Raw genomic sequence first — 18,998 nt, 5'->3', positions numbered from 1 at the left:
TATACCGATGGCTTTAATAGAAAAAACACGTGGCTGTGGGGTCCGTAACAGAAAATTGGCATAAAAATGTTCGACTACCGGAGCACTTCTACGTTTACACAGCCGAAGTATACGCAATGTGGACGATTGTTCGAAAGATCATGGGTCACAAGCTTGAAAACACTGTCATATAGACAGATTCATTAGGCATACTGAATGGTTTGCCCGTGAAATCCCAATGTTAGACCCTGTTGGGGGATACTTGAGACCCTGTTGGGTTTTTACTTACACCTTGACATGTTTCGAGGAACTAATGTTGATGAACTCAGGAATAAATTTAAAGAAATCTGTACGTACTGCATTGATAACTACATTCCTAATAGAAGAAAGAAAACGTGTAAAAAACTCCTTGGATCACGCGAGAAATAATACATTTGAAAAGAAAAATCAAACGACTGAAGCGTGGGTGTGCCTGTCGAAATATAGTTAAAATACATCAGGCTAACTTCACAAGCGCTTTGCGCCAGGCTAAACAAAATTACTTTCAGTATAGCCTGCCAAATTTTCTTCGTGACTCACCACATAAGTCCTGGAAATTTTTATCGAAAAAGAAAAAAAAACAATTACGCGCATTTCATGTCAAGGTGTGCAGCTTGCTGATAAATCGCAAATCTCTGAGGCATTCAATAAGTATTTTCAGAGTGTGTTTTTCCATCATGGTTTATTTGTTCAACCCGGTACCATGTCTCCCAACTCAACCCCCGACATTGTTTCTTCATCTGGCGTACTCTCCATGCTACTCAACCTCAAAACTAAAGCGTCCGCTGGACCTGACGGGATACCAAATATTTTTTCGCGCCGTTATGCAGAAGCCATAACAGATTTCCTGGTTGTTATTTCCCGCAAATCATTTGAAACAGGAAACATTCCTTCCGACTGGAGGAAAGCGCGAATTGTGCCCGTGCTGAAAAAGGGTGATCTTGCCTTGATTGCTAATTATTGTCCCATATCAATAACTTCCACATGTTGCAAACTTGCTGAGCATATCATAGCTAACTACATAACTACATTTCTAAGCGATAACAAGGAACTTACCCCCATCAGCACGGGTTTCGAAAAGGCTTTTCCACTGTCACTCAGCTAACTTCTGTCATTCATACTTTTGCAAGTGTACTAAATAGCGCTGGTCAAATGAATGTTAGTTTTTTAGACTTTTTAGAACAACTAATTTACAAACTTGAACTTATTGGTCTTCCTAATTTCATAATTCGCTGGATTTCCTCATACCTTTCTCACCGCACACAATTTGTTTGTATTGATGATTGCTATTCAAACCACCTGCCGGTCACTTCAGGCGTCCCACAGGGAAGCGTCCTCGGACCTCTCCTCTTTTTGATATATATCAATGACATTACTAACGTTATACCTACCCCTGTTCAAATTAGATTATTTGCAGATGACTGCGTTTTATTTCACCAAATTACTTGCCAAGATGATCAAGTTTTACTAAACTCCAATCTTCAGAACATACATACATGGTGTAATAAATGGGACATGAAGCTAAATTTACAGAAAACAGTATACATGACGATAACTAACAAAAAGGCTTCCTTCTCATTTCCTTACAATATTTAATCTCACCTTCTGACCGAAGTCAGCGAGTACAAGTATCGAGGAGTTACAATGACGAAAAACCTTAGCTGGAATAAACATGTATCAAACGTATGCTCCTCAGCCTTTCGTAAACTCTGCTTTCTTAGACATAAACTAAAACTTGCCCCACCTGAACTTGAAAAATGAACCTACTTTTCAATAATAAGGCCATAACTAGAATATGCGTGCACCGTCTGGGATCCCTACACTAAACGTAACATCGAGGCCCTTGAAATGATTCAACGCAAAGCCGTCCGTTTTATTTTTTCAAAGTATCGTGTAACTGACTCACCAACGACCCTCATGCGAACTCACGATATTGAAACATTACAGCTTCGCTGGAAAATTCAAAGACTGAAACTACTTTTCTTACTAAAAAACCATAAACTGTCTATGAATGCAGACCCCTTCCTTAAACCTAACACTACGCGCCAAACACGAAATCATCATGCACAATCATTAACCCCTTACAGTGCTAGGATTAACGCCTTTAAATACTCATTTTTTCCACGCACCATTGAGGAGTGGAACAGGTGTCCGCCAGATCTTTTAACCAGAGCTGATTCTTTTGACACAATGTTTTCTTCACAGCATTTAATTTGAGAGCCATTTATTTCTACGTTTACTTTTCGTATTTTGCATCTGCGCCTTGTATTTATTGCTGTATTTTGTGTTACAACTTGTATTTAACATTTTTCCATTTTGCTAATCCTGTTCTTTTTGCATATATTATGTATTCGCCCCTCCTGCTTGGGCCTACTGTAGGCATGCAGTATGTTCTAAATAAATAAATAAATATTTTAGATGCATTATCGTGAAAGAAATACGGCAGATCAATTAGGCATTGCTGGGTACCAAGCCATGTTGGGATACGGGGTAACGAAACAGCGCATGGATGCGCATCAATGCAGCGTACAAAAACATTGAAAATACAGCACTCCCTTATAAAGACAGTATGAATGCGATTTCGAAGGCCTTGCGGTCAAAATGGCAGCACGAATGGGACCATTGTTTAAGCAACAAAAAAAGATCTTATTTAACCTATAATTGGCGAGTGGAAGTCATGCAGTGACCAGCAAAAGTTCTACGAGGTGATCTTGTGTCGACTTCGGGTTGGACACACACATCTCTTTTCCTCTTCCTCTTCCGAAACGAAAACCCGCCAACTTGCGAAAAATGCCGTGAACCTCTTACTGGCATACACATCCTAATAACATGTCCACACTTTGACACAAAGAGGCGGAGGCCTGTACAGCCTGTACAATTTACATACTCCATTACACTCTGCCCTTTTACTGGCAAATTACCCTCTAGTGCCATTTACTAACCTGTTTGACTTTTTAGAGACAACTGGTTATTCACAACAACTCTAATATAATGCAGGTTTACCTACTATAAGGTTGCGCTTCCTTTTCTCTTGCAACTGGCGCAGCATGGCCTTAGCTGCCTTTGTGCCATTATACCCAAACTAACCAACCAACCAGCCACGTACGGGAGCGCTTGAGGGTTGGACCCTCCCGCGTGTAACTGTACGAGGCTTAGCCGTGTCTGGGGAAAACGCGATCCTGGTGGTTGAGCGAATGCCGGTCATTTGGATCTTTAAGGCCGCCCTTTAAGCTGGAGGAAATGCGCCTCTTTGGCCTCCGCTTCACATAAATGCAATCTTCAGGCTGACTCACATGGAGGAAATCGGCAATCGTTTTCCCCTGCATCTCCTGCTGTCGTCGTCTTTCTCAATCACTTTCAATATTTCTTGTCTTCACTTCTTCTCACTTCCGAGTTTGCCGGCGACAAGGGTTAACCTGATGTAATAAGACCTTATTACTTAGTAAAAATTACACGACATTTTACACTGACGGCTTTAAAACACACGAGCCCGGGTGTGTAGGGGGCGGTAACAAAACGTTGGCAGACAAGTATTCCAATCCCACTCCATTCGTCTGTTTCACTGTTGAAGTTTATGCCGTATGAACTTTGTAGAATATATCACTTACAAGCAAGAAAATACAGTCATATACGCTGATTTGTTAAGTATACTGAAGGCTCTAAATCTGAAATTTGATTGTGACTCCCTAGTAAGGTATATTTGAAACATGGTGGCCTTCAACAAATACGGTAGATGAATTTGTTTCTGCTGGAACCCAAGCCATGTTCGGATACCACGCAATGAAGCAGCAGATATGTGCGCATACATGGGAGTGTAAAAATGCACAAAAACATATTTCCTTACAAAAATACCATCTGAGGGTGTTGGAACGCCTTGACGTTAAAATGGCCACACAAATGGGATTCTTGCCTAAAGAACAACCTACATCTTACTGAACGCGTGCCCGCTGAATGGAAGTCGTTTAATCCGCAGGAACAGCTTATTGAAGTAGTTTTATGGCGGCACACACACCTTACACACAATGTTTTGTACATAAAAGAAGAAGACCCATCAACATGAGAAGTGCCAAGAACGGCTAACAGTGACGCACATCTTACTGACATGCACACATTTTATCGCACACTGACGAAAACTGTTGCACAATTTTTGTATTATACACATACCTTAGCATACTGTCTTGCTTTGAGGAGATCTAAGAAAAAGTCAGTGTATGTAATGCGTCAAACAAGGCAAGTAAGCATGTTGCGAAATCACAGATTCACAGATCGCAGAACCCTACGCGCCCCTCCCTCAACTCCCCGTGATAATTACGCACGTCGGACGGTGGTGCGCTTCCTCCCCACCTTTCTCGCACACAAGAATTGAGACACCATCGTCGGCTCACCCATGGCACCCCCCTCCCTACGCTTTCACTCGAACATACAGCATGCGACGCGCTGTCACGGTGTTTTCGCCCTTGGACTTCATAGGGAACATGCGGAAGACGGCAAAGGCACGAATGCGCCTTAGTGTCTACATAATTGCTATCAGAATAAAAGAATAGGAGTACACGGCAACTGAAGCACCGCGTCACCCATTACCTTCCGCAGAAGAAGAAAATCGAACTTTCACCATGCAACAATTTGCTGCGCCGCAACAATGTCTTTTCTTTTTGTTCTGTAGGGCGGGGGCACCGAAATGAAAAAAAAACGTGAATGAAAGTATGTTGACTACAATCGAATGCCTACTTTGGGCACCTATCAATGATGGAATATCGAAAAAAACGTGAGACGCTTGTTTCACAGAGAGCCATACGTATACTGCACCGTATCCTACACCGGCGAGACAAGACTTTCCGAAGAGGTTGCGCTCAAGCGAACGCGTTGCAATGCCTGGAGTCCCTACATTGACGGCAGTGAGCGACCATTGTTTCTTTTTCTCGTCTGCTAGCCAGAAGGCGTCCAAAACACTCCCAGGCGAACATCCACTCGGCCAGAGAACATGCACTCGGCCGCGCAATTTGGTGCGTAGTGGTCGGGGCAAAACGAGAAAACCGCATGCGCTCTGGCTGGCTCTGGCCGCCCACGGGTAGCGAGAAGAAAATTAAAGATGCTTAATGTGTCCTCGCAAATAAAATTTAAAGTAGAAAAAATTATTAAGAACGTAGTTATCTTCGCTGGCTTTGGTGTCTTGGCATGGCTGCTATGGCACAGGTGAAAAAAAATGTTTACATTCTTTTCTTTGACATGACAGCACAAATGAACCACCACAACGATTCTTTTCATTAGGCCTCGCTGCGTGCTTTGTCAACTTCTCTTCATCATCATCACCATCTTTTGGACCTTAGGGACCCTTTACAGGGTAATACATAAGGGGGGGGAGCCATCATAGACATACACAAGTCAAAGATATGTTACAACAAGAATGAATTGAAATAACGCAGTCTTGTAGCGTGTTGACTTGGCTTGTCTTGTTGTGTGGTCCGATGTACGATTTTAGAAAAGTGAATGCACCTTTGGCGTGAAATGTTTATAACAACATTAAACCCACAAACTTCCGTGATTGAAATTTTAAAGCATGGCTGTGGAAATGTCAATGCACCTTTCGCATGGAAAGATTATAAGAACTTTATACCCATAACGTTTAGATATTGAAATCCATGCGCTCTGTAGATTCCGTGCTCTCCACGAGATGCCGCGACGAGCCCGCTCGCCATCAAAATGCCCTTGAAACATTGTGCTTCTATGGGGCTCCTTGCTTTATCTGACTCACGGTGCATGGGCGTTGCCACTAAATCCAGCCTGAATTCGCAAATATGGTGCCGAAATTTGTTTTCGAGCATGAAAAAGACAATCTAGACAAAATCCGGAATGATTTCCGCTGACAGGGGCTGTTTTGGTCGGCGGTGCATGAAAGCACGAAAAAATTTCGTGGAGGGGGGGGAGGGGGCTGGAACCGCATAAGCCGTAGTGAACTCAGAAGCCCTGGCTACGCCCCTGTGGTGTATGTTAATGTCGAATCATTGCCCAGCTTACGATATTGGTCAGTGTTGTTTAGCTGTCTTAAACCTGTTGGTTGTAGCTATCAACTGGCGAACCTGTTTATGCAACTTTTATGCAGAAGGTCATGTTGTGTATGCACGAAATGAGGAAGCCGAGGAGCTACGAACTGTTGTGCAAAGCTGAGAACATTAGGCTGCCTTTATTGAAAGAGGCTGTTCGTGTAGCTCCACTAGGCTGCGAACCCAATGTGGCTATGTAGTAGTGCAACGATAGCACAAATAAACTATGCCTATGCGGTATCAAATGCGTGTAACCTTGCGATTGAAGCGCGATTGAAATGTGAATGAGAAGATAAATGGTTATAGCAACTATAGACAAAGACAGTGTGGTTGAGAATACTTATAAAGTACCATTTATTATTATAGAAAGCAAATAAATATTTCCAAGTAACGCTTCGCGCTTGAGAGATTCTTACTTTGCGAGAACTTTAGCGTTTTGTTTTCGTTACTTTTATGAAATAGCTCTATGCGAGGAAGAGTTCTTTATGCCTCAACATTGCATGTGTGAATACAGAAATGCCCCTTGAGGCTATGTCTGTGTTCTTTGATGAGGAAATAGTGTCGGCAAATTGAACATCAAGTCAGGAGACAAACACTAGTGCAGCCTTTCCGTGTTATACGCTGCTACGCACATGTGGCCATGCGCAATACGCACTATTGCATACGTACAAATGGGGCTATGGATTACCTACAATGTTTACATCAGTTAAGACTAGTGTTAGTGGCAAACTACATATGTAGCGGATAAACCTGTTCAGGAGCGCCCTTGGCAATTCCAGTGCAAGTTTATTTCTTCTATTTCAAAAGTATTGCAAGAGGAGCCTATGTGCACGTACGTATCCTTTTGCTTTTTAGCTGCTTGATACAAGTATCTTTTATGGCGTTCATTGCTATAACTCTAACATGAGTGAACATATAGACTTGAAACTCATCCCATACTGCGGCTGCAAGAGTCACGTTGTTCTTGAAATCAGAATAGTCGAAGAGCCAAAATGGCGGTATAGTCACTGTAGTGAGCATGAAGTTCGTAATAAGGCATTGCCGTATATCTGTAAGAAAAAAGAAATAGCCTGCAAAGAATAAGGACACAATGCCAAAATACCTCTAAGAGTTAAACATTATATATATATATATATATATACAGAATACAAATGGTTTCGCGCCAGATCCGAATGCATCTACCGTAATATCTCTCCTTCAGCTGATCATGTTGCTCTCCAACAGGACCTGGATCTCGTAACTTATTGGTGCTCACGCTGGCAAACATCTCTTAATACCGATGAATGTAAACTAATTACCTTCACCCGCAAGAAATTAGCTTCAGCGTCTAACTACGCTCTTAATACCTGCCACGTAGCACGCGCAACGTCTTACAAGTACCTTGGCGTGCGTCTTTCGCCCAAACATTCAAGGACAACTCACATAGATAAAATAACAGTGCAGCCATCACGCACCCTCGGCTACCTTAAACGAAACCTTCAGGACGCTCCTGCTTCGACCAACTCACTATCATACCTAATATTCGACCGTCCTCAACTTGAATACGCGTCATCAATTTGGTCACCTCATCAACTCAATCTAATCGACGCTCTTGAACGTGTTCAAAATCGCGCCGCGCGTTTCATCGCCAATGACTACAGCCGTCATTCCAGTGCTACTAATATGGAATCTTCCCTACCCTTAGCCTCCTTAGAATCACACAGAAAGATTGCTCTAATCTGCTTATTTCATAAAATAAAAAGCCGCCAGCACCAAACCGCCCTCCCTCTCTCCCAGCTGTTACGAACGTCCCTTCATTTGCACAGCAATCGCTTCTTCAAACTTATCTTTGGGCTCACAAACGCCTTCAATACATCAGCCTTACCACTAGCACTTGAACTGTGGAATAGTATACCTGATAATGTTGTCGGCATTCAAGACCCTGTTAAGTTTCGTCATGAAGTAACCACTGTTTTTTTTTGTGACCAGTTGCTTTAATTAGTTTTCTCTTCATTACGTACACGTTTCTCGCTAACTTCTGTAGTTGGCAATGTCAAGAGATGTGCCCTTATATTACTTTTGTATAATTAAACGGTTTTAACTGCCGGTGCCTTACATCGTGTATGTCGCCATTCCTTCCGATAGTGTATATTGCGTTCCGCTAACTTTTATGTAACGTCACTTCGTTTCATACGTCTCATATACTGGTTTTCTTTCCATTCCCTGTAATGCTTCCACTTATGAAGACATATATTGTATAATCTCGCTCCCCCTCACAAGATAATCCTGCTGGAGCGTGTGAGTTTTATTGAATAAATAAAAATAAATAAATATGGCATTCAAAAAAGAAGAAAGAAATAGCAAAAAGACGAACGTGATGGCATAAGTATTTATTGACGTTCCGGCCGTAGGACCGGCCTTTGTTGGAGCGAATGCAAGTACAGTCGCGTCAGAGTTGTGTATATATATATATATATATATATATATATATATATATATATATATATATATATATATATATATATTGTCGTGACACCAGAAACTTATCACTGACTCTCACACGAACATGCGCATAATCAAGCCCTTCTGAGACAAAATTCAAAGCAATAATATGGTAAGAAAAGTTAATATAGCCAGGCACTTCTAGAGAGCACAGCAGATAGGAAACGTCACTACATGTAATCACCTAATCACGCTGTGCTAAAGCACAAGCTGCACACGAGTAAAAGATGAAGCATAGCACTGTGTAACGCACTGCAGCAGAAAGCAGGATTTCAAAACGCACACACGGATATATTTAATGACGCATACGTGGACAAAAACCGGTATATCATGAACTATAACACCAAAGCTTTCTATGATCTCAAAATGGCAATAGTTACGCCCGTATCATCAGTCACAATGCGACCCGCGCAGCTTATGCCATAGCCGTAGCTGCCAACCATCGGGCACAAATCTTAACTTTCCCAACATAGAAAAACCTCGTACAAAAGGCCACCCTGACCATGTGCAGAAGTACGAAATATATAAACTGGCCAATGTAAATTAGTGATGCAGGCTGGTTTTCCTATGTTTCCGTTAATCCAAGAAAGAGTGTGGAAATTGTATAGCAGGTAACATTCGCGGACTAAAGGATCATGGTGGGAAGGGAAACCAGATTACTAAAACCAGATAACTAATACCGTCGAAAGAGTGCCCAGTTTTACATAGGTGTTTTGACAGCGCAAGCTGTGGGAAATGCTTTGCGTGGGAACTATGATTATTCAATCGTATTCTAACCGGCGTTTCTGTTTGAACAATATATTGCATGGGGCACGTACCACACTCAAACAGATAAATTGCGTTCGACATGTCACAGTTGAACATCCCTTTGACACGGAGCGCAAAGTTTGAAGCCGAGATTTTCGCTGTTATTGCAGTTATATTATGTGGGCTTAATTTACAGTATGGCTTGCTACATGAACTTACAGCGTGGCTTGCTACATGGCACCCGCGTATACCTGCAGGTACGCGGGTGCCGATTTTAGAGGAGGTTATCAAATCGCGAATGATTTTTGAGCGTCGGTAGACTATTCGCGCTGCCTCTGGAAAAATTGTTCTTTCCAAGTCTTTCATTTTGGTCTGCAATATTTTGATGACATTTGAGAATGGCCGATACATTCGGAATTGACGCTGCGTGCGTCGAAAAAGGGTTGGTTGCCGGAGTGGTAGAGAATATCTTCCCTAATCAATTTACTGGCTAGTTTTATTGCGTCATCAATAATTTTATCAGGCCACTGGTGGTCCACAAGTGCACGCTTTAGCTCTGCGCAGTTAGCTTCGCATATTTTTTTTTTTTGTTCACAGCATATACGCCTAAAACCGTGTGCCTGGCTATAGTGGATTGTGGATTTACAATGACGAACGTGGCTGCTTTGGAAATAGAGATATAAGCGCCTGTACGCTGTATTTTTGTAAAGTTTGCTTGAGACATTAATTCCGGTTACTGACACTGTAACATCGAGGAAGTAAATCTCTGAAGTTGAGTGGGTATGGGAAAACTTAATGCTCGAGTGAATGCTTTTGAAGGCAGCAATAAAGCTAAGCAGTGTCGATTTGCCAAGGGGCCACAGCAGAAACACGTCGTGAATGAAACGCATATAGCATAAAGCTCTTAGAGTGCAGTTTACAAGAAATTTTTCCAGTGTGCCCATATAAATATTGGCAAAATTTGGGCCAATCCGTGTTCCCACATAAGTATCACTGACCTCTACATAGTGGCTTCCATAAAATAGGAAATTGTTTCATTACAGTCTAAGTTTTATTGTGAGAACTCTAATGGTCTTCTCAAGTGCAACTTGTCCATAGGCAAGGGAAAAAACGCGAATGCCGTCTCAACGCGCAATATCGTATGAAGGAATATGAGTTCCAGCGTCACAAGCAGTTTACAAGAGGGAATGTGTAGGTCTACTATTTCACTTAAGAAATGGTTAGTGTCTTTTACATAAGAGGGGAAGATTGGGGGAATCGGTTTGATTAGCTGGTGTACATAACGAGAAAGATTCTCGGTAGCAGTCTGTACACCTGAAACAATTGGGCGTCCCGGGCTCCCTGACTTATGAATTTTCGGTAACAGATAAAAGCGACCTGCTACTGGACTTAGTCGCATTAAAGACTGGAACGTCTTTTGTCTATCATTTTTTGTTGATGCAGCTCTGACAGCGTTTCTTTAACCTTGACTTTGAAGTCAGTAGTTGGATCATTGGGAAGAGCTTGATAAAACACACTGTTACGCAACGGTCTATTGGCTTCATCGATGTTGTCTTGGCGTTTCATTACTACGAACGCTCCTCTTTTATCGGCTCGTTCGATAACGTCTTGGAGTGAGCTTGACTGATCGAAAGCGCTGTTTTCATTTTGAGATAGGGTGCGACGAAAGGGCGCATGCGCTTTATTGGTGTTAAGAATATCCCTCTGAACCACTCAGATATATGAATTTAAGGATTTGTCGCGCTGTGGCGGGGGAGTCCAATATTTTTGAGAGGGAAGTATATTACGGGGAGTATCATTTTCACGTGGTCGTGCATGAAATAATCCCCGTAACCTTGAATTTTTGGCAAAGTTATCTAAGTCTGATTAGCCGGAATTGGCTGAAACCACCAGTCGCCGGACAAAAACGTAATCTTTTTCAAAGTACAGGAATTTCTACTGTCGACAAAGACGCGTTCGAAAGGATTGTGATATTTATTATATATTTCTTTTTTCTTTGTTGAATGTTACATATAATACAGATAGAAGCCCTTTCGATGTAATGATGGAAATGACAGGCTCAACTGTGAGAAACATGTTGTGGCTATAGCTACTCTGGATATACACAACCTAAAGAGCACGTAAAAGAAAAAGCGGCCGTGGGAGATTGCCCATTATGTCATCGAGAGGAGCGAGCCCTTGTATTCAAATGAACGCATTTTATGTTCTCATGCGAAGTTAGCTCTTTATTCAGTATATTACATTACGCTACTTTTCATAGAATATACGTTGATTTCGTCACGTACTTGCGTGTTATAACTTGATCTTTCTCCGTAATGCCGTTGCTGTAGTACATTTTGTCAGCATGCCAGTTTTGCTTTTGTGCATGAATTTTTACGCATATAATAATAATTGTTGTAACAGCCAGTTATGCACAAAACAGTATGCCATCTTTTCAGCCGTGAGAAGCAGCCAATGTTGCTGCATCAAATGCAGTTGATATCAAACCAGAAGCCCAAAATAAGTAAACCTAGTCAGACTCTGCGGATGATGGAAGGAAAGCAAGAAATTGCGTATTGTTCTCAAATATTTTAACTCTTAAGGCTACTGCAGAATAAAAAAGCACTTTTTCAGAACAGTATTACACATTTCTTGTATTACATGTATCTTTACTAGCGAACGATTAGTGGAATTCTAAGGAAACCTCTATAGCGTGCAGTGTGGTGGAAAAAAGGAGGTTTTTTTCGGCTTCTGCAATTTGTCGAAACTGTTATCAGGACTATCGCTCGCTGACTCACACATTGTTTTAGTGAACCTAATCTCGGTCCCTATAACTGCCTACACTCTAATTACATGAATATCGACTGTCAATAGTGGTACTTAATCGACAGTTTTGCAACATCGTTAAGGGAAATACGAGTACATGTCGTGACATTATACTAGATACTTTTTCGGTTAGGATGATGAATTCCTTAGGTTAGATGAGAAGCATGGCCGCTGATATTATCACAGTAGTGCACACAATGCCCTGCAAAGACTGCACTGGATGTGATGAGATAGCTTCGCTTATATCAAAGCAACGTATAGAGATACATTATGTTCCGTTGGAAATAATTTTTAATCGTGCATGTTACACAGCTATGTACACAGATCTCTTAAAGCTTGGTGATGTCGTCCCTTTACACAAAACGGAGACTGAAGCCTTCCTAAATATAACCACTCAATATCACTTCTGTATCCCATTAATGAAAATTAATGAAAAACTCATCGCGAATTGGGTCACGAATATTGTTATACGAGAATCGGTGCTAACGCCCAGCCAGCATGGTTTCAGGAGGAACAGGTGAAGCCACCGCTGTTATCTGTCCCAGATATTGAAACTCACACTCAAAGAATAACACGATTGTATTAGTGTTACCCATTTATAATAAAAATTCTTGGTCCTGTAAATCATGCGATATTTCTTGAGAAACTAGAACGTTATGGCTTCCGTGTTGTTTGTGTAAAATTTTTCGGGAGCTATCTCACGAACAGAAAACAAAATGTACAAATTCTCGATGTCGAATCATGGCGGAACCACATGGCGTGATTTCAGGCGCGATTGACGCGCGGATGGTGGGATGTGCGCGTCATTTTGACGCGTGCCCAGCATGATCCGTCACGAAATCGCGCCGCCGCGTGCTGCTGCTCGGAGTAAAAAAAAAAAAAAACGCGTCGCGCGGCGCGTCCGCCAATCAGAGCCCAGGTCAGTCACGTGGCATTTGGTCACGTGACATTTTGGTTTTTTTCTGGTTTTGCCACCAGATGGCCCTGCTCTCTGAGCATCTCGGCGGAACCTCCTTGGCGCTATTCTTTTTTTTTTTCGGCAGAACTGTTGCGCGCGTCAAAGAAAACACGTGCTACCGTGATTTCGTTCGCGCATCGTGTCGGTTCGCACATGGTGTTCACCTAAACTGGACAAAGCAACCTTCAACGAGGCCCTATAAAAACTGAAGTGGAGAAGCGACGCGTCCTGTGGGACGTACGCGACCGCAATTACAAGAACAACATCAAACGTGACCAGGCTTGGCGAGCTATAGCAGATACCCTCAGCGTAGACGGCATAGCAGATGCCCTCAGAATACCCCTTAATAGTAGCAATCTGCTCTTCTGCTCGGTAGTAAGCGGCCGACACTCCATTTTCCATGTGAAGTTGTAAACAAGCAGCGGCTTCTCAGCATGCGGAAGGTACATAGTCGCAATTTCGTGCAAAATCTTCGTGCTTGAAATTAAGCTTGATAAATCTACTTCGAAAAAAAAATGTCGCTAAATACACTAAGATTATTTTCATTGTAGTGATCTGGATGTTTAAGGGCATACTGTATATGAGGCAACAGAGACAATTCATGTCGTTGTGAGTTATGTTGTCTGGCAACCTGGAAAACGCGTCCCGAAAGCGCCGCTCCCTTTTTTCGTGCGGGTGCTCGCGCGTCGGCGGCAACGCGGGCGGTGGCCGCGCGTCGCGTTTTTCGCTCGCGAAAAACGCGCCATGCGGTTCCAGCTTCAGATTTTTATGCAGTCACAACGAGAGTTGCCCAAAGATTAGTGCAGGGACATATAATTTCCATAATAGGTGAACCATCTGCAGTCCATTTTGCATGATTTCAGCCTTCTCATGTACGTGGATGATACTGCACTCATTTGTGTACATGAATACATGACGGGAGTGTTTCGTACAGCTTTTAGTAAGAAGATTGCTTTTCGTGGACAAAGAAAGCGTTAATTCATTCTTCACATGAAGTTACAGCCTTGGACTCATGTGTGCTTCATGTATGTGGAGAGCCCATTGAACGTGTTCAAAGTATGACATGAGTGGGTGTTCTATCAGATCATCCTTGAAACTGGAAATTGCATATTCAGACGATATGTTAAAATCTAAGTACCGTTTGCTTTGTGATATTTAAACGTTGCCTGCTTTTCGTTGTACTCACATTGAGAAGGATGTTTTGCCCCTTTTCACAGTCAACCAGAATATTGTATGTTGTCATGGGGCCATACGTATCATCCTTACATATATTTTTTGGAGTGCTGCAAAAGCCGACAATGCGTTTTTTGTCGAGTTCAAGTTATGTAGCGCCTACGAAGCCGCTATTTATCAAATATGAAATCTTGCCCCTCTATCTGCTGGTAAGCCATAAAACTACAATTTTGATGTACATTTCTATAACTAACAATTGCACAGATCCCTCTTCAGCATGTCTTCTCTGTTTCCAAAAGGAGACTACGAAGCAGGCAGCTTCGTGCAGCCCATTATAAAAAAATGCCTATCGCGAGAGCCTGCTGTCGAGCGTTGGTTGTACTTTGTGGAAGAGTTCAAGTTAAACAAAAATATACCTTTTTGTTCCGCTGGAACACCATTACAAAGACTTGTATTAATGTTGAAGTGTAATTGCGATGCAATACGTCTGCTACCTGCATAAACACGCAAAAGAAAATACAGAAATTCGTGTTGCGTACCTAATTTCTGTGCTATTAAATATGCGTGGATCCATGGTAGGATGATGCTAAGGATCCAGTTGCTTCTGATGTATTTTGATCATTTCTATATTATATTGTCAAAATAAATTCAAGACACTCTAATTTAACATACTTCAAAATACTAGGTACTACCCCTCCAACACAAGCGTCTCGGCAATAATTCGTTATTTCGAACAACCCGGGTTAGCTCTTAGAAGGAACTTACCTGTGTCTTTTTTTTTCCAAACTCTTTTGCACATTCAAGTGCTAAAGTGCGAGCTTGTCTCTGCCCCTTCACCCATTTTCTTTCATAACAAGCAGAGTCTGAAAGTTCTGCCGAGCCACGACATAAACCAGTATGCAAACTGCATATTACGGCAGACTACATCCGACTGGAGCCACGTCAACTACTCAATTACCACCACCATTACTGCATTGTAAAAGGGCTAAACCACCCCTCTCTGTAACACCACAGAGGCCGATGAGAGTAACTGTGTAAGTATATAGTTACGCACACACACACACACACACACACACATATATATATATATTGTGAGCATTATTGATACGCTTCATATTCTCACCTGTACATACTCATCATCACCGTTTTGGACCCTGTTGGTGGGGCTCTCACTCGAGAGAATAAAGAAGAGACTGGCTGCCTAAACCTCGTCTCACAAGTGGTGGAGTGTGCTGTCCGGTTCCTTCGCCCTCTCGCTCCCGGTCTCTCTCCAGCTTCACCTACGCTACATCCCTGGAGCTCCGCTCGGGTCGCCGCCTCTACCAACTGCACTCAGCCATGTCGCAAGACCAGCAGACCAGTACCACGACATCCACCTTGCCTACTCCTGCGGGAACCCCTTCTTGGACAGTCACCACCCCTCAGAAGGATCCACCGCTCTTTGCTGGGCTTCCTGGCGACGACGTTGAAGACTGGTTGGAGCTATACGAGCGCGTGAGTGACTTTAACCACTGGAACGAATCAGCAAAACTTGCTCACGTCGCCTTCTACCTAACCGGAGTTGCGAAAACTTGGTTTTCCAATCATGAGCTCGATTTGGTCAACTGGAGCATCTTTAAACACCATCTACGCCAGATTTTCGCGAACTCGTCTGTCCGCTCCGATATCGCTAAGAAGAAGCTTGCTGAGCGTGTACAGCACTCAGGCGAGTCCTACACTTCGTACATAGAGGACGTCTTCGCCCTCTGCCGCCGCGTGAACACCTCGATGGCAGAGAGTGACCGTGTGCGCCACCTGCTCAAGGGTATTGGGACTGCGGCATTCAATGCTCTTGTAGTGCTGAATCCCACTACCGTCGCCGACATCATCAGTACGTGTCAGCGTCTCGATGACCTTCATATGCTCCGCTTACACCCTGACACGTCTGATTGCAAGGCGTCCAACGACAGCGAGCTACGTGCTTTGATTCGCTCCATCATCCGTGAGGAACTGCACGCCCAAGCTTCGTCAAACCCTCCTGAGGTCCATCTGATGCCCCCTGGTCGCGGCCTACGCCATATCGTGAGGGAAGAGCTAGCTGCCGTGACCTGCCCGCAAATCACGAGCCCGCGCCCTATCCATACGCCAACGTACGCTCAGGTTGCCTCTATAGCGCCACCCTCCCAGCAGCCACCACAACAGGCACCTGCACCGCACATGTCCCTGAATCCTATCACTGCAAGACCATCGCCTGTTCCGTCTTATAACGCATGGAGCCCACCTCGACCGGTTTGTTACTGCTGCGGCATCCGTGGCCACATTTCCAGGTTTTGCCGACGCCGTCAGCAAGATGAAAGACGTGGCTATGACGGCTTTGAAAGGGATCAGTTTTCTGGCCCTGTACCACGACGTCGGCGTTCTGACTACGATTATTATCCTCGACGTTCCCCATCTCCACAGGACTTCAACACTGCCGGTTCATTGCGTTTCCCGCGTCGTCGCTCTCCATCACCCATGCGGCGCTCTTCTTCCCCTCTACGACCGGCTACTTCGTCCTCCGATCACCGCCCGGAAAACTAAATGGTGCAGCTTCAGGAGGGAAAGCTGCATCTTTTGGACAACGTGAAACTCCTCCGGAGCGCCCGTCAAATGTACTTCTGGTGTGTGTTGAAGGTGTCCGAATCGAAGCCTTGGTTGACACAGGTGCATCGCTTTCCGTTATTAGTGCTGACTTGTGTTCTCGATTGCGAAAAGTGAAGACACCGTATGATGGCCCTCCCCTTCGTTGTGCTAATACAGTTCTTGTTCAGCCCTCCAGTGTTTGCACTGCGCGCGTTTTCATTGATGGCATCCTCCACCACATTCAGTTCGTCGTGCTATCTTCGTGCACTTACGCGATGATTTTGGGATGGGACTTCCTGTCCTCCGCCTCAGCTTTCATCTCTTGCCGTCAGCGAACTATTCATATGACGGACACTGAATCTTCGTCCGCTGTCAATGCTCATAGCCTGCGTTTTGTCACGTCTACCGACTGTTTCATTCCCGCGGGTAATGAGCATATTCTGACGCTGACTTCCGACACTATTATTAATGGTGATGTGTTCCTTGCACCGAGCGGTTACTGCATTTCTGGTGGGCTTAGCCTTACTCCTAGCCTAGTACGGTTTCAGGACGGTAGAGCGTTAGTCGCTGTTCATAACCCTACTTCTTCGCCAGTTGTGCTCTCCCAGGGCTCTACTGTGACATGCTTTACTGACACCGAACCTCTTTCGCTGGTACCGCTTCACACCGAATCACCACCTTTGTCTACCACAACTGATTATCACACTGCTACCGCTGCTTTAACGGCCGCGATAAATCCCGATTTGACCGCTGCGCAGAAAGAAGACCTTCTGGCACTCCTGCACAAACACAGAGCCTTATTTGACGTCCACTCCAAGCTTCTGGGGCGCACTTCCGTCGCAGTACATCGCATCGAAACCGAAGGCAGTTCGGTTGTACGCCGCCGCCCGTATCGCGTGTCTTCCGCAGAACGGAAAATCATTGCGGATAACATTGATGACATGCTCAAGAGAGACATCATTCGGCCATCCTCCAGTTCTTGGTCGTCTCCTGTCGTGCTGGTTCGCAAGAAAGACGGCTCTGTACGATTCTGCGTCGATTATCGAGCCCTTAATAAGATCACGCGCAAAGACGTATATCCGATGCCAAGAATTGACGATGCCATTGACTCCCTCCAGGGTGCAGAATATTTCTCTAGTCTAGACCTCCGATCCGGATACTGGCAAATCCCCATGCACGATGCGGACAAGGACAAGACTGCCTTTGCAACACCAGACGGACTTTACGAGTTCAACGTCATGCCATTCGGTTTATGTAATGCCCCTGCAACATTTGAACGCATGATCGACACAGTTTTACGTGGCCTTAAGTGGAAGACCTGTCTGTGCTATTTAGATGACATCGTTATTTTTTCTACAACTTTTCGTCAGCACCTTGAGCGCTTGGACGAAGTTTTCACATGCATTTCCAACGCTGGACTCCAACTCAACACAAAGAAATGCCTTTTTGCCAGAACGAACATCACAGTGTTGGGCCATCTTATCAGCAAAGATGGCGTTCGACCGGATCCCGAAAAGGTTGCTGCCGTGCTTCGGTTCCCTCGCCCTGAAAATCAAAAGCAATTAAGAAGTTTCTTGGGCCTGGCATCCTACTTCCGCCGCTTTATCAGTCATTTTGCGGCCGTGGCATCGCTGCTACACAAGTTGCTCACGTCGGGCACTGCTTTCCCTTGGACAGATGAATGCAAACTTTCTTTTCAAGCCCTCAAGCAGGCATTAACCACCGACCCTGTCCTCTGTCACTTCGATGAGAACGCACCAACTTGCTTGCACACCGACGCTAGTGGCCATGGGATCGGTGCTGTACTTTTACAGCGTGATACCACCTCACGAGAGAGAGTTGTTGCCTATGCCAGTCGCGCACTAACACCTGCCGAAAAGAATTACTCGATCACAGAACAGGAATGTCTCGCAGTAGTTTGGGCAATCCAAAAATTTCGACCATATCTTTACGGACGCCATTTCACGGTCATAACCGACCACCACGCCTTATGCTGGTTGTCGTCAATCAAAAATTTGTCCGGACGACTTGGTCGCTGGGTGGTACGCTTACAAGAGTACGATTTTGACGTTGTCTACAAGTCTGGGAAAAAGCATCAAGATGCCGACGCTCTCTCTCGCTGCCCGCTGCCACTATTAGCTTCGAGTACTCCTCCCCATTGCTCGCCACTTGAT

At 44.1% G+C, this 18,998-nt stretch overlaps 1 protein-coding gene across 3 annotated transcripts in view; it reads right to left on the bottom strand.

Annotated features, from left to right (window-relative positions):
• Positions 1-6,397: 6,397 nt before the first annotated feature.
• The window catches only part of LOC142558058 (uncharacterized), a 45,428-nt gene continuing 32,827 nt past the window's right edge, over positions 6,398-18,998 (bottom strand). For 2 of the 3 annotated variants that reach the window (XM_075670219.1, XM_075670220.1), the window contains exon 5: positions 6,398-7,108. In XM_075670219.1, coding sequence (XP_075526334.1) covers positions 6,882-7,108 — 227 coding nt within the window. In that variant the 3' untranslated portion in view covers positions 6,398-6,881. Of the gene's footprint in view, positions 7,109-11,575; positions 11,808-18,998 lie in introns of those variants that run through there. The other variant, XM_075670221.1, reaches the window with a different exon arrangement.

This window comes from Dermacentor variabilis, chromosome 9 (assembly GCF_050947875.1).
Source record: "Dermacentor variabilis isolate Ectoservices chromosome 9, ASM5094787v1, whole genome shotgun sequence".
Lineage (NCBI taxonomy): Eukaryota > Metazoa > Arthropoda > Arachnida > Ixodida > Ixodidae > Dermacentor > Dermacentor variabilis.
This window is presented reverse-complemented; position numbering and strand designations above follow the sequence as displayed.